Source organism: Cricetulus griseus, chromosome 3 (genome assembly GCF_003668045.3).
Source record: "Cricetulus griseus strain 17A/GY chromosome 3, alternate assembly CriGri-PICRH-1.0, whole genome shotgun sequence".
Classification (NCBI taxonomy): domain Eukaryota; kingdom Metazoa; phylum Chordata; class Mammalia; order Rodentia; family Cricetidae; genus Cricetulus; species Cricetulus griseus.
In genome coordinates, this window is record NC_048596.1 from 17,063,814 (window position 1) to 17,087,097 (window position 23,284).

General features: G+C 45.4%; 1 protein-coding gene across 1 annotated transcript; it reads right to left on the minus strand.

The window, feature by feature from the left end:
• Positions 1-221: 221 nt before the first annotated feature.
• On the minus strand, positions 222-19,949 carry Wnt8b (Wnt family member 8B). The gene is made up of 6 exons (XM_027407234.2): positions 19,831-19,949; positions 3,810-3,843; positions 2,594-2,732; positions 1,809-1,934; positions 909-1,051; positions 222-767 (listed from the first exon to the last, which is right to left on the minus strand). Exons 1-6 carry the CDS (start codon positions 19,947-19,949, stop codon positions 222-224), a joined length of 1,107 nt encoding a protein of 368 aa, XP_027263035.1.
• Between the last annotated feature and the right edge of the window lie 3,335 nt (positions 19,950-23,284).

Below are 23,284 nucleotides of genomic sequence, written 5' to 3' on the forward strand. Positions count from 1 at the left end.
TAAAATTTTAGAACAGTTTGAGACCTAAGAGTGAGCTACGAAGACCATACAGAGGGATCCGGGAAACAGTTCTGGAAAGTGGCACTCGATGGAGAGACTGCTACCTCCCCCTGACAGGGTCGCTGGGCTAGGGAGTGTGAGGTCCCCATTCTGGGTCCCTCTGTTTCCGGGGTCTCTAAATGAAGCCGAGGACAAACAGGGAAGGAGGCAGGAGGAGACCCTTAAGGTTTCTTCCCAGGTTTGTGCGCAGCGCCTCTCGGCGGCCGCTCGGCGCGGCTGCAGAAGTACTTGGTGACCCGCCGGCGGCACTGCTCGCAGCGGACCGCGCAGCACCAGTGAAACTTGCAGTTGCAGCTGGACACTGTCTCGGTGCGGCGCTCCTCCACCGCCAGCCCGCAGTCCCCGCACAGCCTGCGGCAGCTGCGGCGCTCCCAGCGGCCCAGGGCGCGCCCGCGCCGCAGGCACTCTCGGCCCTCGGTGCCTAGCAGCCCCAGGGTCTTGTTCTCCAGGCAGTAGTCTGGGGAGTCCTCCAGGTGGACCAGCTCGCGCGTGGAGATGGAGCGGAAGGTGTCGGCGATGGCGCCGCGGCCCGCCGCGCTGTTGCCCGCGCCCTGCAGCAGGTCCACCTTGAGCGCCGCGTGATACTTCTCCTTCAGGTGTGCGCCTACCTCCCGGAACTCCGGCAGCTGCAACCAGCAGGTCTGCGTGGTGCAGCTGCCAGACACGCCGTGGCACTTACACGTGCGTTTCATGGTGCCCTTGACCGCCTGGGGAGAGAGCTGAGCGTAAGAAGTTGCAAGGCGCCTAGCCAGTGGCCAGCCGACTGGGTAGTCTGTAAAACAACTCTCAAGGTGATGGAGCTGGCAGTGGCTGGAGCCAGCTGGATAGCAAAGGGCTGCGGGACTCACCTTGCGGCCAGCCTCGTTGTTGTGCAGATTCATGGCTGCCCGGGCATCCTGTCCTGTCTCCAGGGCATCCACAAACTGCTTGGAAATTGCCTCTCCGAAGCCCACGTTGTCACTGCAGCCTCCCCAGAGCCAGCCTTGGCCTCCTGAAAAGGCAGGAGCGGGAAAAGCCATTGAGTCCAAAACTTGCTGGGCTCATGTTTCTAATTGGATGGGGGTAGGTGTGGGGGTGGAGGAGACTCTGGGATAGGAAAGGTTTAAGGCTGGGTCAGTGCTCTGTTTCTGGATTGGTTTCGATCTTAATTTGTTTTTGCCACCTTTTCTGTCCTCTTTCAGCCTGAGCCAATCCCCTGCTCAGGCCTTCGTGATGTAACTAGTTGTGTCTTGTCACGTGGATTCTGCCTGCATGCTCCTCCGTAGGAGGTGCACGTGTCTGGCGGGCAGAAGGTTGAGGTTGGCAAGGGACAAGAGTTCAGCCTTTGAGAAAGGAAGAGGAACCTGACAGAGGGATTGAGTGTTAGGGTACAGAGGATGGGAAGGCAGTGGAAAGTGTGGGACGAGGGACAAACACAAGAAGTCCCCCTGGGAGGGACGAATGATTGAGTCTACACACTAGTCCGTTATTACTCTGTTTAAGTTAAGGAAATTTGGGGAGGAGAACAGAGCCTTCAACTCTATTTGGGCAGGGTTGTCAGGTAGTGTGTGGGGGCTGGAACAGGTTTGTCGCTGTCGTGTGTGGAGGCAGGCACTGGGTCAGCCTACTTGAGCATTATTTCCCTTATGTTTGGAAGAATCCAGTTTTATTCCTCCAAGTCTCCACCATGCCTTTGTTGTATAAGTGAACTTCCCGGCCTGCCTGCCTGCCTGCCTGCCTGCGCTCCCCATTCCCATGTTTTTACTCACCCAATTGTCCATTTCGGGAGTCATCACAACCACAGTTGTCAAAGTCGCCAAGGCTGCAGTTTCTAGTCAGGGTATACATGACTCCGGCAGAACTGATGGCATGCACAAATGCTGTCTCCCGGTTAGCTGGGGGAGCCAAAGTCCCTCGAGGGTTAGAATGTGCTATTTTCCCCTAATGCCTTTGTCACAAGCTCTATCCTGTTTCTCTTACCCCCTTTCAGGGTCCCGCTCTCAGCCCTAGCCTCCTTCCCTCCCCTTTTCAAGTCACACATTTTGTGAGTGGTTGGCTTGACTGCTGATGACATGCTTATAAAAGGTAGGAAAGAACCTGTGGAAAAAAGTGGAGCTGACTCTGAAGGCAAAGACCCCACCCCATGTACTCCTGGAACGTCTAAAAAAGCATGCAGTCGGTTTTAAAAAGCTCTTCCAATGGATTGCCTTCTCACTATTGTGTATCTTCTCTATGGTAACCTGGTCTCTGAGTTTCTCAGGGTTTGGCACCTCTCTCTAAGCTGCTGGAAGGAGAGACTAAGCAGCGTGGGGATTTTTGACCCTAACCTACTTCTTGGTATTGCTTGGATTGTGACAAAGCCTTTGGCCAATTGGGCAGCTAAGGGCAGCACAGGGCGGGAGATGAGTCAAAGTATATGGGGTGGGGTAAAGAGAAGATCTCAAAAGAGCGATGTCCTGGACAAAGAGACTGGGTGAAAATTAAGCATGTAGAGGAGGAGGGGGCCCAAACGATGACCAGGGGTTCCTGGAACAGAAGTCAAGGCTTTCCTTACCACTACGAAGTCCACCATGGCTGGACAGCTGCAAAGCTCTCTCAGGACAATTCCAGCGGTCCCAAGCAAACTGGTATTTACATTCTTCAATACCACTCTGGGCACCAGCTGCCACACTGCTGGAGTAGACGAGGTAAGCCTACAGGAATATGGGCTCAACATTTAGCCTCAACTTAGCAGCCATTTGTCCCAAGCAACTCTCTTACACTCTATTCTCCCAGCCTCTAAAATGTGGTGTGAGAAAGCAGTCTGAATGTGCTATCTCATTTAATAGTGCCAGTGTCCCTGTGGATAGGGACCATTGTGTAGGCCAAGAAACCTTTGCCCAGAGCCTCACAGTCAGCTGAAAGCAAAAGGAGTGGAATTTGGTTTCTATCAAACCCTGGTTCCCACAGAACTTAAACACGGTTCATTATACTAAACCATTTCTCCAAAATGAGCCCCATTCACATAATTAATTAGTAGTAGTCTGGACTACTTGAGACTCTGTCTCAAACTAACAAAACAAGCAAACAAAAACCCTATGGGCTTACTTAACATATACAAGGCCACTGAGTCAAGCCTTAACATTGCAACAATAAAAATCCTTACAATAAGCTGGCTGTTGATGGCGCACGCCTTTAATCCCAGCACTCAGGAGGCAGAGGCAGGCGGATCTCTGTGAGTTCGAGGCCAGCCTGGTCTCTAGATCGAGTGCCAGGATAGGCTCCAAAGCTACACAGAGAAACCCTGTCTCGAAAAAACCATCAACAACAACAAAAAATCCTTACAATAACAACAAAAATCACCAAGTATTAAAAAAAAAAACTGTCACATCCACACCGTGGAATACCACTCAGCAATAGAAAGAACAAACAGTTAATAAGTTTCCTGTTTCCTGTACTTGTACCCCATTACCAGCTAAGGATTGGTATTTGGGGAACACCTTCCCTGTAGAGGCCATGTAGTGCAGTTCCCCGAACGTTAGAGGGGACACTGCGCCTGTCAAAGATGGTCACTGTTCTGGCTCTGGAGATTCTGGCAGTAAATTTAGTAACAATACACCCAAGTTCTCATCTGAGCTCTGAGAGTTTGCCGAGTGGCTTTGGACAAGTCCCCAACTATGCTATTAAACAGCATTATAAGAGTTGTAGATATAATGAAACCACCATATGTTATCTTCAGCCAACAAGTTAAAACTAGTGACATCTGAGTTCATCAAAGACTTTCTCCTTACCTTTGGGCCGGTCATCAGAAAATTGTTCACTGACCTAGAAGAAAGAGAAATCAGAGCACAGTGGAGAGACACAGTTTGTTTCTGCTTCTAAGAGTCACAGAGATCATTTCCACAATATCATTGAGAGAAGGAAAGGGAAATTAGCTTTCATAAGAGATGCTACACCTGGTCACAAGGCTAAAAAAGATGACCTGCTCAGGTCCAGCAAGTAAATGTACCTGCTGTCAAGCCTGACAACTTGAGTTCGATCCTGGGAACCTACGTGGTAGACAAGAACCAGCTTCTGCAAGGGTTTTCTGACCCTCACTCATGTGCTATAGCATGGATGCTGGCTCCAACACATACATGTGTGCCCGGAATAAATAAATTTTAAAATAATTTAAAAATTTAAAAAGATGACTCATTAAGTTAAAAATATTAATCAAAGCATATCTCTTTAGATTTAAAAAAATTTGTTTTTATTCTAAATGTGTAAGTGCTTGCCTGTGTTTACGCACACCACATCACATACCTGAGGAGCCCAGAAGAGGGTATCAGATCCCCTAGAACTGGAGTTAGAGAGAAAGGAGTCACCATGTGGGTGCCCAAAACTGTACCCAGGTCCTCTGAAGGAGCAGCCAGTGCTCTTAACTACTGAGCCATCTCTCCAGCCCCCTTTCTTCAGATTTTTAAAGTCAGTTATAATTTCCAACACCATAAAACTTAAGATTACAGCTTCCAATACCATAAAAATGGAAATAAAGTTTCATTATTTTTTTGCCACAGGCTGGGGACAGAGATAGCCTTAACTCATAATTGAGTACCAGACACTACTCACTGTTTCACATGTAGCTCTTTTAAATGATTTAGGTCTCAAACATTCTTACCTCTGTTTTGTCCGTGGGGACCTACGGGGAAGCAGCTAAGTACATGCTCAGGTTCACCCGGCTAATAAATGAGGAACTGGATCTGATCCAGGTTTACCTGACTTCACTAGATTGTAGACAGGTGCTTATCTGGTTAGGAAGAGTAAACAGTGGAATATTTGTCTAGGGCTTCAATAATTGAGTCCTAAAATAAAGCTTGGTCTCTACTTTAAAACTAAGTGGCTTTGATCTTAGATCTTTATCTTAGAAATTCATATGTGTGTGAATTAATGAGTGTGAAAGTTAAAACTGTAGCCTTTGCTGGACTTAATGGTGCACATGTGTAATCCTAGCACTTGGGGCGTGGTGGCAGGAGAATCAGGAGTTCAAGGCCAGCCCCATCTGCATAGCTAGTTCCAAACCAGTCTGGACTGCTAGAGACTGTCTCAAACTAACAAAACAAGCAAACAAAAACATATAGCCTTACTTATCATATACAAGGCCACTGAGCCAAGCCTTAACATTGCAACAATAAAAATCCTTACAATAACAACAAAAACCCCAAACTGTCACATGCACACTATAGAATATCACTCAACAATAGAAAGAACAAACTATTAATAAACACAATTATTTGGATGAACCTCAAGGAAATTAGATTCAAGTCAATCCCAGGCTGGGGTGATAGCTTAGCCATCTGTGTGACTGCAGAGAGAGGCAGCATCACCAGAGCAAGCTGAGTAGCCAGCTAGCTGAATCAGTGAGCTCTGGGTTCAATGAGAGACCCTGCTGTATGAAATGGAGAGCAACTGAGAAGACTTCCGAAGTCAACCTCTGGCCTTTACATAAATGTGCACATGCATCGCCACACAGAAGAACATACATACACATATGCACACATGCCACTCACATGCCCACCCCAAACAAGTCAGTTTCAAAAGAATATGCATTTCCGGGTCTGGTTCTGTAATTGTTGTCCCTTGGGAGGCTGAGGCAGGAGGATCACAGGATAAAGGTGTGTGTGAGCTACAGAGCAAGTTCAAGTCCAAAGCGACCAATTTATGAGATTTTTCTCAAAAAAAAAAAAAGTAAAAAAGAGCCAGTTGGTGGTGGCACACGCCTTTAATCCCAGCACTAGGGAGGCAGAGGCAGGCAGATCTCTGTGAGTTCGAGACCAGCCTGGTCTACAAGAGTGAGTTCCAGGACAGCCTCCAAGGCCACAGAGAAACAAAGAAACAAAAAAGTAAAAAAGAGAAGGTTTCAGATATAATTTAAATACTCACCAAACATGTGCAATTGCAATCCTCAGTACCACAAAAGGGGGTGCTACGCTAAAATAATGCAATTATAGAGCTGAAAACATAGTAGGGTGGCTGATAACAAGCTTGTGATTTGCCAGGAGTTTGGAATGGGAAAATGGATGTGGCCATTAATAGTGATGAGCCTTAGTGATGGCATCTTAACTAGGGTCACAGTCACACAAGGACACAAGAAGGGCAAAATTGCATCAGAATCTCTCTCTCTCTCTCTCTCTCTCTCTCTCTCTCACACACACACACACACACACACACACACACACACACACACGTGAGCGCTCTCGCAAGCAAATATATGAGCCTAGGGGTGTGGTAAATGCAGCCTGAATAAGCTCTAGGGTTACTGTACAATAATTGTAAGATGGATGAAGGTTGTGGATAGGGTACAGATTTTTCCTGAACATTTCTTTGCAACTTTTGCAAATCTATGGTTATATAAAAATGTAAAGTCAAACACATATATGATTGATCTGAAGTCTTGGAGATTTGGAGAATGACTTCAAAATAGGCATTTTATACCAATCAAAATGTATACTATCTATGAACTTTCCATCATAGGCAAGTAACATGGGAATCCTTGGACTGTACCCCAAAGGCTGGTCCCCTTGCAATTCTGAAGGCTGAAAAGATGGTAAACATCAAACAGAATAGATAGTCATTCTCCTATTGGTGTCCAACAGGCTCCACGTGAACCACAACATCCAAAATGCGGGTAGTTTTGGAGAAACAATATTAGCAGATTGTAAGGCTACCATATGAAAAGATGGAGATTTTGAAAGAGGGGGAAAAAAGCATAGAAAGCCACAAGTCTACACATGGAGCAAAAGGATGGCCTGCCTATTAGAGCTTGGCAGAAAACTAAGCCAACTAAAACAAAGCTATGCTTTGCTGGGTGATCTGTACCAAAGAGCTCACAAATATTTTCAAGACAATTTCAATGAGTTCACAATTGTCAGAGCCATTCTAGGTTCAGAGCTAAATTTCTGATCTTAAAGTCTAGTACCAGAGATATTGGGAGGGGCAAGGCACTCACACTGACTCGAAGGAGCATTCTCCTTCCTTCCTTCCTTCCTTCCTTCCTTCCTTCCTTCCTTCCTTCCTTTCTTTCTTTTTTGAGACAGGGTTTCTCTGTGTAGCTTTGGAGCCTATCCTGGCACTCTGGAGACGAGGCTGGCCTCGAACTCACAGAGATCTGCCTGCCTCTGCCTCCCGAGTGCTGGGATTAAAGGCATGCGCCACCAACACCTGGCTTCGAAGGAGCATTCTTTACATTTGGAATAGCTTGCAAGCTAGACCTTAGCAGACCAGATAGAATAGTTACCATTTTACAGAACAAGCATTACTGGGAAAGAAGACAAAATGAAACAAAACGTGGCTGACAGAGGACAAAGCTTTGCCAAGGCTGAGCCTGGGTCAAGATTCTCTCCATGAAAGAATCTAAGTTAGGAAAACAGGTGAGGACAGGATGGAGGATGTGGAGGGTTTTCCCCGCCTAGAAAGCCTATAGTAAGAAGACATGAGTAACATGCTTGTCAGCTGAGCCAATTAAAGGGACAGGGTTAGCAGAGCACCTGCCTGCCTTGGCACAGACTTGGCCCTATTTGGACAACATTCCCATGCTTATGCTGTTATTTGTAAACATACTTGGCCTATGTGACTGCTTCACTCATATGCAAAATATTCATCACCAAGAAAAGATGCTGTGTCCTTGTGGTGAACACCAAAGCAGGGTAGGATTAGTTTTCGTAATGAGACAGTGGTGTGATGTCCTTTGAGGCAGTAAAAAGAAAGATTGCAGAAGGCATAGTGGATGAGTGCTGTGTGAAGATGGAGAGGACCAAGAAGGAAGGCTGTAAGTGCTGTTGTGGATTAGGTGTCATAGAGACAAGTCACATGACTAAAGGGAAGACACTCCCTTGGACGTGGACGATAAAACATCTATTTAGTAGATGGCAGCTTCTCTATGGTTGGCTCGTGATGAATACTCTCAGACGGAGTACACCTTCCCCTTCCCTGGGAGGATAGATACACACCGCTGCAGCCGTCCACACTGAGTACCATTCAAAGGGTCTTTATCTTCCGGGACTTCCCCAACTATTTTCAGACCTTTTTGTCCAATCTCCAGACTTGTACATTCAACAATATCCTTGATTTGGTGGGCATCCAGCTTAACTTGCCTCAGAATGAATTCTAGCTCTGTCCTTACCTCAACCTTCTCCACCTGTGGCTCTCCATCGTAGGATGGGAAAGTCCCTCTCGCTCAGATAAAAGTCCCAGCAAGTCATCTTTGACTCTTTCTTTTTCTTAATCTGTATTCAATATTTCCTCAAATCCTGTTGACTGTAGCTCATAATGTAACCAGTTTTCAACATCTCCCCCAATCCCACTCTGGTTCAAGCCATCACCATCTTTTGTCTGGGTTATTGGAAAGCCCATTGATTAGTTGGCTATGGTGTTGTACACCAGCAATCCCAGCACTGGGGAGGGCATGTCTGGAGGATTTTGAGTTCAAGTTTATAGGAAAAGCTCCTTAAACTCAGCAGCAACAAAACAACTCAGCTTACTAAAAGCACGTGACTTGAATAGACCTTTTTCCAAAGAAGATGTACCATTGAGCCCGTGGAAAGATGCTCAGCACCACTACTCATCTAAGAACAAAATCACAAGAATCCATGCCCACTGAGGCCGCTAGACTGAAAGAAGTCTGGATATGGTGGTGCATACCTTTAGGCCCACTCAGGAGCACTTGAGAGGCAGAGGCAGAGTATCTTTCTGAGTTTGATGGTAGACTGCTCTCCATAGTGAGTTCCAGGACAGCCAAGGCTACACAGAGAGACTCTGTCTCAAAAAAAGAGAAAGAAATGAAAGGAAGAAAGAGAAAGAAAGACTGATGAAAACCCAAAGCATCCAGAATCATCAGAGTAGCCCCAGCTCTCCTGGAACTTATTATAGACCAAGCTGTCCTGAAACTCAGAGATCCATCTGCCTCTATTCCTCCCAAATGCTGGGATTAAAGGTGTGTGTCACCACCAACCAGTGAATGAACTTTTGAAAATTGTTTAGCAATCCCTCCACAGGCTAAATATAACACAGCAGTTCTATCCTAAGCAGACATATATTGAACAAAACATGTATTCTGTGATATATATATATATATATATATATATATATATATATATCAGAATAGCCAAACACTAAAACTGCTCAAAGTCTAGAATCTAATGAATAGGGCATGCAATCTGGTATATCCACAGTAGACTATTATCTGGCCATAAAAGTAAATGAAGTACTGGTTCATGCTCAAACACAGATGAACACTACTCGAAGTGAAAGAACCCAGTCACAAAAGACCAAGAAATATATGAACACTTGCTCTTGATTTTACAAGAAATATCTATAAAGACCATTCTATAGTAACTGAAATTAGATTGGCCATCATTAAGGACACGGGGAGGAGGGGTAGGAAGAACACTGGGACATGACTGCTAATGGAAAGAGGATTTCTTTCAGGGTAGGCAAAAATGTTCAGAAATGGATTATGTTGAGGGTTGCACAGGTATGTGGATTTACTAAAAGCCATTAGCTTTTACCCTTCAAAGGGCGCATTCTATGATGTATGGATTGTATCTCAATAAAGTCATCATTTATAGTATTTCTTATTCTTGGGTAAATATCTAGTTCAAAAGCGACACTCATTACTTCTTTTTAAAAATATATGTACTTATTTTATTTATGTGCATTTGAGTTCGCCTGTGTGACTTTGTGTGCACCACATGCATGCAGGAGCCCTTGGAGGCCAGAAGAAGACATTGGATCCCCTGGAACTAGAGTTAAAAAGGCAGGCGCAAGCTGCCATGTGGCTGCTGGCAATCGAACCTGAACCCTTTCCAAGAGCAGTGAACATTCTGGGCCACCTCTCCAGCTTCTACAACTAGTACTTCCTGAAGCCTCACTGCAAGTGCTTTGGAAAAGTGGGGTGGATATAGAACCCAAGGCCTCACCTTTATGAGACAAGTCACTAATTTCAATAATCCAGGGCAACTGCTCTGCCACAAGCCACACCCCAGCCCTTGCTTACATTTTCTTTTGTAAGATAGGGTCTTACTATGTAATCCAGGCTAGCCTTGAACTCACAATCCTCCTGCCTCGGCTTCCTAAGTACTGGGATAACAGGTGTCTCACTGTTTAGCCCAGGCTGGCCTTGGTTCCCTTTTGCTGCATTGTTTCTGATCATAAGTGAGGCTTGCCCGTGGTATCTGATGCCCACCAGTTCTTCATTACTACTTTGAACACAGAGAGTGTTCTGTACACATGCATTGAATCAAAGGGTCTGGAAAGGAAAGGTAATGAAGGGCTCCTTAGAGCCAGTGGGAAATTTGAGAAGAAATGGGGTTACAAAAAGATTTGTGGGGAAAAGAGGAGACAGAGAGGAACCCACAGATTGTAAACCCAGGAGCTCCTTTTTCATTCTTTCTAAAACCTTGGCATACTCAGCCCCAAAGGCAATCCCCCACAAACCTACAAACCTAGAAGTGTGCATGACCCAGATCTTGGCTTTTTATACTGGGATGTTCTTTGTATTCAGGAAGTTCACAGACAGCACTTGTTCTTTTAATTAAAATGTTTGGCAAAGAAAAGATTTGAGGGATACAAGGGAGAAATCTGGGGCAGCTGCTCCTACAGCAAAGATGAAAGCCAGGCACAGAGAAAATGTACACAGTGGTTAATGTAGACGCATCCATAGCACTGGTGTGTGCTCTGGATAATCATCTTTGTTTTATAGTAATTAGGAATGTGTGTAAGCACTTTGCACAAATAACTAGTTTTTTTTTATACTGCCAAGTAAATATTTTATTGTTTCTTCTCCTTTTGTTATTCTTATATATATTAATCTATATACATATAGGCATGTATAACGTGTGATGTCACAGTCCCAGGGATGGTGGCACACTCCTTTAATCCCAGCCCTTAGGAGCAATAACTAGCAAATCTCTGAGTTTGAGGCCAAGCTGATCTATATGGTGAGTCCTAGACAGGGTTCCATAATGGGACCCTGTCCCAGTAAAGTATGATGTCACATAAAATGCAGTTCCCGTCACATGCTTACAGCTAAAATCATCAGATATGTCAGGGTAGTGATACTTTATCTGTAACATGTTGCAAATTTTCATAACAACCCAACACAGTGTTTATGTTGTGCACAGAAGATCTATTATAAATATTTTAATACTTGAAGCTCATGCAATTTCCACAACACTTATAGAAGATAGAATGAGACATTCTCCACTTCACAGATACACAAACTGCATCGTGGTAGGTCAAGGCAATATGGCACACTAGTTGGGGTGTGGGTCTGGAACCTATGCTGTCTCCTTCCAGCACAGTGATTCTCAACCTTCCTAATGCTGCGACAGTTCCTGATGTTGTGGTGACCCCTACCATAAAATGACCTTGTTGCCACTTCATAACTGTGATTGTGCTTCTATTATGAATTATAATGTAAATATCTGATAGGCAACCCCTTTGAAGGGTCATGTGACCCACAGGTTGAGAACCTCTGTTCTCAGCCGTGTACTGAGAACATGTGTGACTCTCATCTCTGCCCCAGCCCCTCTGCTCATCCAGGACTCCTGATGCCTGAAAAGTCACGATGGGTATGACTCGGAGGTGTCTGCAACACTCTACTGTGCTCTGTAAAGAAGCCCAGAGGGCCAACACTTTTTTCTTTGGCAATGCTCCAGCTCTCCCTTCCAGAAGCGTCCACGGGGGCAAGGGTTCTAGGAACTACCAGAGCCCCCATAACTGATGCTACTCACACTGGCTCTTTTGTAGACACCGTAGAAATGAACAAGGGGGGGTTTATGGGAGGAGATGTGGAGGTTATAAAGAAACTCTACATTTCTTGCTCAAAAACTGCTTTTAAAAAATGTATATTTTTTTAAGTAGGGCCAAATGTTTTTATCCCCTGGAGTTTAATGTTCCTGTGTGGGTTTCTATATTGTCATTTCTGCAGAAGGAGGAGGTTTTCTCACAGTTCTTTTGAGTTTTGCTTGCTAGTGCCCCCTCTAGTTACCCTCCAAGCCCTTCGTTGGACTGGGTAGCTGCTAAGAAGATCACCTGAGCACTTGGAGCTGGATCCTTTCAGTTCTTTCCCATTAGGCCAAATGCATTCATAGCAAGACCTTGGTCCCTAGTTTTGATAAACCTGTGCCTCAGCCCCAGGTGTGCCCAGACGTGCCAAAGCCAAGTAGTACCCACCTCAGAGCCCATGCAAAGGGCAGTCCTTTCAAAGAGTATCATTCTTGCAAAGAATTCGGTAAACATTGTGAAGGGAGCTGGTGTGTGCTGCTGCACTTTCTGGGCTCAGCCCTCAGGGACTACAGGGCCCTGCGCGCCAGGCACCAGGAGTGGTGCACCGTCAGCCTTGCCACATGGTCTCGTGTCAGCTCATCTACACTCTCCCTGCCCTGCACTGACACTGGAGAATCACTCGAAGACTGCCTGGTTACAGAACACTCCAAGGCTTGGGAGCTGGCTGTTTCCACTGACTTCAAAGTGAACCCCTGAATACATAATTCCTCAATAGATTCTAGCTCTCTCAATGTCCCCAGGTGTCTGAGGTGGCAACCTCCCAGATAGCCATCTGGTCTTACCACACCCCACAGGGGAAGGCATGAGCAAACAGCAGCTCTCCAGCAAACTCCCACGGCTGCTGAGAGGCCGAGGTGCCTGGCTGAGGTATGACGGGATACCCGCGCCACTCCCGTCCTTCGCTTCTCTCCCCTTGCGCCTCAAGAGGCTTCCTCACTCTGTGGCTGACTCATGCCCTCTTCTCCACGGCACAATAAAATGTTTACAGAGGTGGACAGTGCCACGAGGGATTCCGAGTCTGCTCAAGGCCCATCCCTGTGGGCCTCTCCTCACTGCCTCTGCTTCTGGAAGTCTGTAACACAGCAGCACTCATGTACGCCCCTAGACCATCTCTGCACTCCGGTCACCGTTCCTGGAATGAACCTTCAGCCCAGTTTTTACTTTTATTCTTTCTTAGACTCTCCTAACACCACCTTGTTCTTCCAAGTTAATTTACAGCAAGGACTAGGGGGAAGCAGTCAGATCTCCATCTCCGGTCCTCTGCAGTGGTCTTGTTCTTGATCTCGGTACCTTCAGCCACAGCTCCCCTAACATAAGCACTGATGAAGCAGTTCTTTTCTACTGGGTTTGAGACTAGCTCACCGTGCCGGTCATGTTAATTATCTTTTCTGTCATTTAAGGACCATCTGGGATCCAGCTATATGCCCCTACTGCATGTCTCTCTTGAGGCTGTGTGGGTGGTCGTCACAGCCAAGCCATGCCGAGTTTACCTCCCTTCCCAATGCTTCTCTGCTCAGGGACCTTCTCATGTGGAAAAACCTCAGAAACTAGACAGTCTAGCCTTGATTCACAAGCTCTTATCTACAGCAGGACGCTTGTGAGCTGGCTCACCCACTGGTCCCTCTAGTCCACAATCATCTTGATCCCAGTGGCACAGGACAGGAGGGACTTCAGAGCAATCCAAATACAAATGCCACTGCTGCTCTGTTAGTGCCTGGAAAGTCTCCAAGTTTTCTTTTCCTAAGAATGTATGTTTCCTTCCCTAATGTTTAACACACACACACACACACACACACACACACACACACACACGCACGCACGCACAAAGCCCTTCTCTACCTGATGCTTTTTGAAGAATATGCATTAGTTTTCCAACTTAGGGAGTTAAGAGAAAACTGCAAGCTCCTATCTTGGGCAATTAGAACCACCCACCCACAGGCAGGGGTTTAAGCCAGTTTGAAGATGAGTCTTCACTCTTGTAGAGTATACAAGGTAGTTTGCATCACAACATGTTTTGTGGTCAGCAGGTTGCCAGCCATGGTCAGGATACTGCCTCACTTTAGGACTGATGGGCCTGGACATGTTCTGTTTGCAGCAATCTCTTAGCATGACAAGGAGTTTGTAACTGGGCTAATTTCAGGTACCTGGCTCCCTCTCCCCTTCCTGTGCCTGCACCTACCCAGGAGGCCTCTCCGTTTCATTCGGTGAGTTCCCCACAGGCAGCTTCCCTGGAGGCCACTGTGCCGGGCTGGCTTCAAGTCCAATGGTTGATGCCACTTAGACATGAGACCAGATCCCCTTTATGAGGAGTTCATGGCTTTGGGTATTGTACTCATAGCTACTTCGTAGCTTAAAATGCCCTTCAAGCACAGTTCAGCCCTACAAGTTAAGTCTAAATAATATTTTTATGAATATAAATTTTCTGAAACTCACCGATACTGAAAACGATACTGAAACATTATATATGAAAGTTATTCTGACAAGCCAGTTGACTGAAACAAAACTTTAAGCAGGAGTGTCCACTTCAATGACCATTCTTAGGTTTAAAAAATGCCTTAAAATGCCACATCAGTTCAAATCCAGCCCTTGCCAAATAATTATAGGCAGAGGACAATGACCCACCCACCTTTGGGACAGCTTCAAGCCATGAAACTCTGCCAAGCAGGTGTGGAAGAATTTCTTTCTCCCCCCTTCCCCCAATCTAGGAAATAACCAGTTTTCAAGGGTAGTCTTTTCCCTGCCAAGGGCTGTGCCGTCAGTCCAGGGAATCTTACAGTGCACCGTGGCTGTCCTTAGCAGTCCCCATTTCCATTCTTTGTGTCTTGCAGCAAGCTCTTCCAAGAAAGCCAAAGGCTGAGCTGTAGAAAAGCCCACAGCACTTGGCATTTAAATGAGGGAAGGGACACAGCAGCCACCCTCTCTCTGGCCTCCAAGTGAAGGTCACTAAGGGGCAGTCCAGGCCACTGTCCGCAGAAGCCTGGCATTTGGCACAGTCACTGTGCAGGCAGTTTATGTCACCTAGGCCTCCGTGGTCTAGACTTGAAAGTATTCCTAGCCATTGATCAGCTCAAGGCAACAGAACCAAGAGCCATCTGCATTTTAGGACCATTTTCATTACTTAACAGAACTAAATTCAAGTGGAGAGTGAAACATCCATCTTCCAGTCTGCCTGGGCCACTGAGAGCACAAATAAACCAGAAGAGCCTATGTCTGAATCACTTTACCCCTTTCGTTAATGAGTATTCTGGGTTGCTCCAAGAACAATCATAACTACACACTGTCCCCGGAGATGTTTTCTCCTTGCTGACTCTATGCCTCTCGGATGTGAGACCTGAGATTTCTTTTTGTGTCCTTCTTGTTTTGAACTGTTCGGTAAGAGCAATATATGTAGCTGGAAGTAGGTGGAACACCTTGGACAGGAATTGTCACTGGTTGCATGAAGCTCAGGTTTAGGGATTTCTTACATCTCTGCTCACTCTACTTTTAGGAAGGAGGAAATGGGGGGGAGGAAGAGTCCACAATACAAACTTACAATGAAACAGAATGCTCCTGAAGCAATAGCCCACAAAGTCTGAGTGTCACAGACACCGTGACGAAGCTGAAGAAACGCCAGACAGGACAGTGACAGCAGCCTGTTGGTTTGCTGTTGTCATGAACTGGCAGATTCTGATGTGGAGTCAGAGGGTCTGAGTGTGAGGGAAAAAACTGGGGTGCAGTACAGCAGCAGGCGATATCGATGCCGAAAAGGGGGAGTTCTTCCTTCTGTGGAATGGCTTCAGTCTGGCCTGGAGACGTTGGACTGCCATCCCTGGAGTCTGACTCAAAGATTAACATCTGCCTGTTTGTGGAGGCTTATTGGGACAGAGGATGGGGACACTGGGGACAACTGTTCAAAACAATGGATTTGGGAATGGTTAGATAGAGGCGAGTTTAAATGCTCCCTTATGGTTTGAATTTTTTTTTTTCTTCCTGAGAGAAGACTCTAACCTCAGAAGGGTAGAAATAAATGACATGATCAATACCAGGGGCTTGCAGAAAAGATTGAGAAAAAACAAATCATAAAAGTTTGGCTCTTAACGAGGCTGCAGGTCCGTCCACAGTGAATGGTCATTTCTTTCAAGAGGCTTCAGGGTCTAGACATATTTCAAATGGGAGCAATGGGGACTGTACTGATAGGAACCAAGCACACCATTTTCCCAGCTGTTAACCCAGCCTGATCGTTTGCTTAATAAGAAAAATCTGCTTTCGGAAAAAAAAAAGGGGGGGAGGTTTATAGTAAACAATATTGCCCGGACTCACTCTCCAAGCCAGATGAATTCTGTCTTCTGATGGAAATACGAAAGGGCTCTTGGAGGCCAAGAAAAGGAGACTTTGTTAATCGAACTATGGGAAAGAGCATCAGCTAACAACTGTCCAACCAGAGGAAAGAAACAGCAGTCTCTTAGCATGGAAGGGAGAAGACGTGAATGAAAAGCCTTTGTTTCTGGTCCTTTCTTGGTCCTCTTTATCTCTATATAATGTTCCAGAACAGAGATCCCTCTGTGCCATACTATCCTAGACACGCACACACGTACACACGCACGCACGCATGTGTGGGTAAACACACACACACACACACACACACACACACACACACACACACACACACACACACACACCATGTACCTCTGAGCAGTCTTCTCATCACAAGAAAAGCAACAGTCCTATCTTTTCTCAGGGCCTCATGGGTTTTGTGCAATTATTATAATAGTAATTCATTGTTGCCAACCATCACAGGAGGAAACAAAGGGGTAACTGGAGCTGACCTTTGCTGGTCCTGTCCTGGCTGGGATGCTGGCCATACAGATGCTTTAATGGGCCACCTCCCAGCTGTCCCACCATCCCAGCTGGTTTGGAACCATGTATGTATTTATGGACAGACCGGGGTTGCTGCTGGTGAGGGCATCTTTCAAGATTCCAATGAGGCTCCTCGCATCTCACTTCAGAGACCTCCAGGCTCTCTGAGGAAGAGCACACCTTACTGATGTGACCAGTATTCCTCTTTTTGTTTCTGCTAGTGGGAAAAAATCACTGTGACAAACATATAATACAACCAAGAAACTATCATAATTGCAATAGTTTTAAGTAAGTTTGTATTTTTGCCTTTACTTTTGGGAAGATTTTAAGACAGGATCTCTTTATGTAGCCCTATCTGTCCTAGAACTCACTCTGTAAACCAGGCTGGGTTCAAACTCACAGAGATCCACCTGCCTCTGCCTCCTGAGTGCAACACCACACCTGGCATGAATTTGTATCTTTCTATTACATCCATTTAAAAATAGTGGCAGATGTATTTGTAGACCAATGATAATAGCAATATACAATGCTTGGTTAGATTACGAATGTAAAGATCCTCTGACGTAGTAAAGATCCTGTGCTGGGCCCTCGCTCAGTAGTAGAATCTCTCCCCAAAACAAGAAGACCCTGGGTTTAACCCCAAGCATCACCAAAACAACCCACCAACTGATTCATTTCCTAACCAGAGCTCCTTAATATCAGATGCAATTTCAATATCCATGAAAAAGTTACTGTATAAACTCAAATACTAAAACCCAAGGGGCAATGTTTTTCTAAAATTGTCTTACAATCCAATAGCTTCACATAAATTCTTGCCCCGTTGCAGAATAGAAATGGACCCTGGTTGAGAAGGGGTGGGGGCAGGGGGACCCTGAGCACCCATTGCTATTATGGGATGTTAACTGGAGTGAAGTAGGGTGAACAGTTAAGGAAAAACATTTTATTATGCCTGTTTCTTCCCAAGAGAAAGTGTGTCAGGATGGTGGCCTCAGTTCAGTGGGCCCCCACTGTAGCTGTCATTGTCCCTCTGCTGGGCTATTTCATGCATCCCTAGTCTCTATTTTAAGGCACCATAAAGATTAAGAAAAAATCAAAGAAATATTTCCCAGGTTACTGAAAAATAGCACTCCTCAGAAATGTTCCACTGTGGAGGACAGGGTAGAAAATCCTCGTTTCACAGTTCTTCTTGTGCAGCTTGCTCAGTGAAACTGCATGTTGTAGGGAAAGTCACCGTTATTTTTTCACGCCCGGGAATGCTTGCTGCCGGAGCCTTTTAGACAGTAATTTCAAGCGGCCCAACCATTGAACAGCCGAGCAGAAACTGCGTTCTCTGTCTGTTAATGCTTTTGAGGCCCTTACATAAAAGCCTGATAATGAAGTATGAAGAGGAACATGTCAAAGGCCATGGTTGTCAAATTTCTCCTCTGGCACAATGGGGACGATGAACCAGAATGTTTTGTTAGAGGGATAATCAATATTGAAAACTGTTAAATGTTAAGAATCACTTCTCACTGGTTACCTAAAAGCAGAATCTGAACAAAGTATACATTTTTTGATTCCAACTGAGACTCACAGGAAAAAGCAATTAAAGTTTGAGCTCGTTGCACTGGAGGTCCGGGCATTTCCTCTCTAAGTCGGGCCGGGCAGGGAGGGCTCTTAAACCCTGTGTTTAAATTAGAACGGACTTTCACATCTCTATTCTCTTGTTTTCTTTTTGAATCCAGACACTTGAATTTGGACAGACAAGCAACCCAGCCACCCTTCAGTGTGCCCGTGTCAGTGCTGCAATGAAGTGCACATGACCCCCTTCAGCAGGGAGGGGACACACAGTAAAGGTATTTTTTATGGAACAATTCTTCACACTGCCCTGGTGACTAGGGAGGGGCATCTCGTGTTTCTCTTTTGCTGATATTGAATCAGCTGAAGAGAACGATGGGCACCAGTAAAACGCCCTGAAATAGTCTCCCGGTCCTTTGTCGTTTTGTTCTCATGAGGCAGAGATGGCTTTTTTTTCCCCCTTTTCATGTTGAAATATTCAATTAAAAGGCCAATTAAAACTGACCAATTATTTGGCGGTTTTGCTCATAATCAGGAATGTTGCAAATCATTACACTTAGCTGTGAGCAGTTATGCTAAGCTGGCGAACTTTGAAATCAACACTTTAATAGAGATTGCTAGGCTCATTTACGATTAGAATACACCCTCAATTAGCACAGGAAGCAGGTTCCAGCAAAGGCGTTTCTATTCTGGCTTGCTGGATAGGATGTGGGGCAGTTGGATTCGTATCTTAAGTGGATGGAGAAGTGAGAAGTGACTGGGGTAGGGGGTCGATTGAGCATCTGAACTTAGGAGGAACTCACATTGCCTAGCGTGTGTCTCTTGGATTGTACCTCCTTATATCATCATATCCTCACTTATTAACACTTGTATATACAGATGCTTTACATGGTCCCCAAGACCCAAGATAGTATCACCTAGCATTTGTCCTAGAGTTTGCAAAGCACTTTCACATGATTTCTGATTTTCAGAGTGATTTAGGAATTTCTGTACACTGAACAACTTAAATACATTTGTAGAAAACCTCAGGTTTCTAGAATATTCATCTTCAAACCTGTTTGTTGACCCAATGCCCCAATAGCTCTAATTCCCTTATAATGTCTAGGGAATGCTAATGTGAGTAGCTTCTTAAAATATCCTGAAGAAAAGTCAGAAGGTGCAGAATCAGATCCTGTCCATTCCATCTCCAGGGGAGTGAGCACACAGGGTGTCTGCTCTGAAGCATCTCTGGGGTCCATTCTGTCTCCAGGGGAGTGAGCACACAGGAGCCTGCCCTGGGGCATCTCCCCCGGCCACAACAGGGTCAGGAGTTAGCGCTCCAAGCTACTGTCTTTTCCCCCAAAGCACTCCAAATTTGTAGGATAGTCACTTATAAAAATATACAAAGTTCCTTGTTTTCAAATCCAATCTTTTATTGGCAAGAATCCTAAAGGTTTGCTGAGACCAGTTACACTCTTAGGGCAAGCCCTACTGCATAGAATGGCTTTTCCCAAGAGAGCGCTCAAGGCCTCCGACTTGTCCAGAAATGAAAGCTAGCATTCTCCAACGTACCATGCGCCCTTCCTTACACATCCCACATCCAAGTAGACTACTTACCAGGCCTGGCTGAGGTGGAAGACACAAGTGACAAGAAAGAAACCCGCGGGCTTCGTAAGGGACATAGTCTTCTGAGACACAGAGGGAGAAATTCTCAAAAGTTGGGAGACAGGGGACATGGGAAGTATTCTTCGTCGGAGGCAGAGGGATGGAATTCTCCTCAGAGCTCGACTTCCTTGGTGTGTAAGCGATCCCAAGCAGAGTTAAGGGGAGGTGAAATGGAGCTACCTAACATCCAAAGAAGAGATTATCTACTTAATTAAAGTTTTTCCCCCTCTAAGTCCTTCAGCCAATCAGAACTCAAGAGCCAGAGAAAGATTGAGTCGATCAAAAGAACACTCCAGGATCCTCCCAGACAAATGCAGAAGGGGACGAGGAGAATGGGGACAAAGAAGGGAGGGGAGAAAGAGACATAGCAAATCCCCTCCACATAATCACTGCGTGGCGTTGCTTCTCTCTTGCTTTCTCTGCCACCACACTACAAGCGTCCCCCTAGCCACGCATATGTACACACAGACGCATCCACACAGGGAGAGCCTGGTCCCCAAGAGGGATTTAGGGCCAATCCCGCTTTCCAGTTGGTCTTTGTAGCACTCTGAGACTGAATTTGCATTTGGGATAGCTTTCCTCTTGCCCTGGGGAGCCACAGGCCCTCTGATCTGGGGTGGCTGTCTGTGTACTTTCTAGCTGAAAAGAAAGTTTGGGAACTTTGGGACGTCAATGATTAACTGCTATAATCTCAGCGCAATGCAAGAAAGACACTGTGAAAATCGCACACACACACACACCCCATGCGCACACACGATTTCCACCTGAAATATATTTATGCGTGCTACTGTGATAAGATGGTCTGGGCGAACGAAATATTACACAGCAACAGACTGCTTGTAAATCACACAGGATGGTTCAGAAAGTTTTCTGAAGGACATAAAGCCTGGGTTTCTAAGATGGGATGAGATTTCAGCAAGGAGATGAAAGTGGCCCCAGACTCCCCAGCTTCTCAACTCTGGTGCTGGGCTGGGACTGTTCCTCTAGCTCACACCGCTCTGAGTGCTCCCCGTAGGGAGGAAGACTCGCTTCAGTCTTAGTGCAGGTGCTCCTCAGAGGGCTCCAACCTCACTCATGGTTCGAGTCTTCTATCTGAGCTTTTCTGCCGTCTTGCTTCCCGGCTTCCCGGAGTCTGCGCTCCTCTTTTAGAGTTCCTCTTGCACCCGAACTCTCTGGCCAAACTGATGCCAACAAGACAAAGAATCATCCAGCTGAATTGCTACCCGTATCGCTCAGGCCAGATAAATTCGAGGTCCAGCCCTTGGAATCTGGTAAATTTATTGTCCACTTGGAAACCTCCAGACCAGGTCTTCATTTGAGATTACAGTGAGCTCAGCCATATTAACTCCTTTGGTCTGTCCATCTGTCCACATCCAGAAAGGTGGTAGCAGATTTACTAGGGTTAATCTCTCTCTCTCTCTCTCTCTCTCTCTCTCTCTCTCTCTCTCTCTCTCTCTCTCTCTCGTTGTTGTTGGCTTGTTTTCAATACTGGGATATTGAGATAGAGTCTCCCAAAGTAGTTCAGGCTACCCTTGAACTCACAGCAACCCTCCGGTCTCAGCCCCCTCAGCTCTGGAATACAGGTCCAAGCCACCAAACCAGGCAAAAAAAAAAAAAAAAAAAAAAAAAAAAAAAAAAAAAAAAAAAAAAAAAAACTCATGTTGCAGAGTATTTGAGATCAGTCTCTGTACATTTGTGTTTTAAGGTTGGGATCATGTGAGCTGTCAGGTGTGTAATAAGTCTTATTTTGCTGAATTGGCTTGTTTTTGTTTTAATAAAGGACTTAATAACTTTTATTTTAAGTGTTGCTACTTCAATCAGTTTGGCATTGAATAAGATACATTGACTTGTTGAGATAAAGCTCTCAGTGGATTAGATACAATAGATCATCAATATAGAAAGAGACCCACTGTGCTTTTGCTCCAACTTTATAGCCCCATGAATTTCCTCGAACCATTCCCAGGTCCCAGGGCTGGAGGTCCTTCCTGCTGCTTCAAATCAGAGGCCTCAGGCCATGGAGAACTGCATTCATTTGCATAATTTATTCACAGTTTATCTAATTTGGTTGTTTTTACCATCATAGAGCCAAACATTATGTATTTTTGGAGACAGGGTTTCTCTGTGTAACAGCCCTGGCTGTCCTGGAACTCACTTTGTAGGCAGTGACTGGCCTCAAACTCACAGAGATCAACCTGCCTCTGCCTCCCAAGTACTGGCATTAAAGGCGTGTGCCAACAGGCCTAGCTCAGAACATTAGATGTTCTTGAATCTCCTGGGATATAACAAAAACTGATATATTGAAGTGGTTTACAATCCAATTTTTACTTAGACATTGTTATTACTGTGTATTAATCATACAAAATAGGCTTCATTTTGATATTCCCATACATGTGTATCCCAAACTTTACCATATTCTCTCCCTAGTGCCCTCTCTACAACTAGCTTTCTCAATCTTTGTCTGTTTAGTTTACTTTCCTTGGGTGTTTTCTTGAAATTAGTTTAGACCTAAAAATATGACAATTAAGGTAGACAGACAACCAAGAAGCAAAATACTGACCACACCCAGGGATGTCACGGCTTTCAATTATTAATACTGACACTATACTATATTGTTTAGTCTCTACCTTTTCTTCTAGACAGGCTTTTACTGTGTAAGACCTTACAGGCTGACCTGGAACTCACTCTGTAGACCAGGCTGGCCTCAAACTCATAGAGATCTGCCTGCCTCTGCCTCCTGAGTGCAGGTATTAAAGGCATGAGCCACCATACCTGGACTTGTTTATTTGTTTAGATTTATTTTACCTATTCATGTGTGTGTGTGTGTCTGCTAAAAGAGAATGCCACATTCTCTGAGCTGGAGCTGCAGGTATTTGCAGGTCTCTAGGCTTTTTTGTGAGTGCTGGGATCCAAATTCTGGTTTTCCTGATTGCTCAGCAATCGCTCCTAATCATGAAGCCATCAGGAGCTGAAACAAGGGGAGCTGAAGGACAAGAACCAGCTTGGCCCAATAGACTCTATCTCAAAACCAAAAAGAAACAACAAACAAATGAAAAACCAAAGGGGAGATTACATTACATGGGGGGTAAGGGAGTGTGCATCAGTCACGTGACAGAAGAATGAATAGTTAGGAATAGGCCAGAATGTTAGGTATGGTTCCGGTGTGGAAGGACCCTTTGCTAAGGCACTTGGAGTTCAACTGGAAACTAGGAGAAATACACACACACACACACACACACACACACACACACACACACACACACACATGAGTGTGCATGCAAACGTGAGCACGTACACACATATGTTTAAATTTTTATTATTTATTCATTTGTATGTATGGGAGTGTCTTTGCACATGCTTAGGGGTGCTAGCAGAGACCAGATGAATGTGTCAGATCCCCCAAACTACA

Bases quoted from the DNA above. Each gene is read 5' to 3' on its own strand.
- Wnt8b (XM_027407234.2), bottom strand. From the start codon at position 19,949: ATGTCCCCTGTCTCCCAACTTTTGAGAATTTCTCCCTCTGTGTCTCAG. The intron at 3,844-19,830 runs GTAAGTAGTCTA...TCTTTCTTCTAG, and splicing joins TTCCACCTCAGCCAGGCCTG to GTCAGTGAACAATTTTCTGA. The intron at 2,733-3,809 runs GTAAGGAGAAAG...ATATTCCTGTAG, and splicing joins TTCTGATGACCGGCCCAAAG to GCTTACCTCGTCTACTCCAG.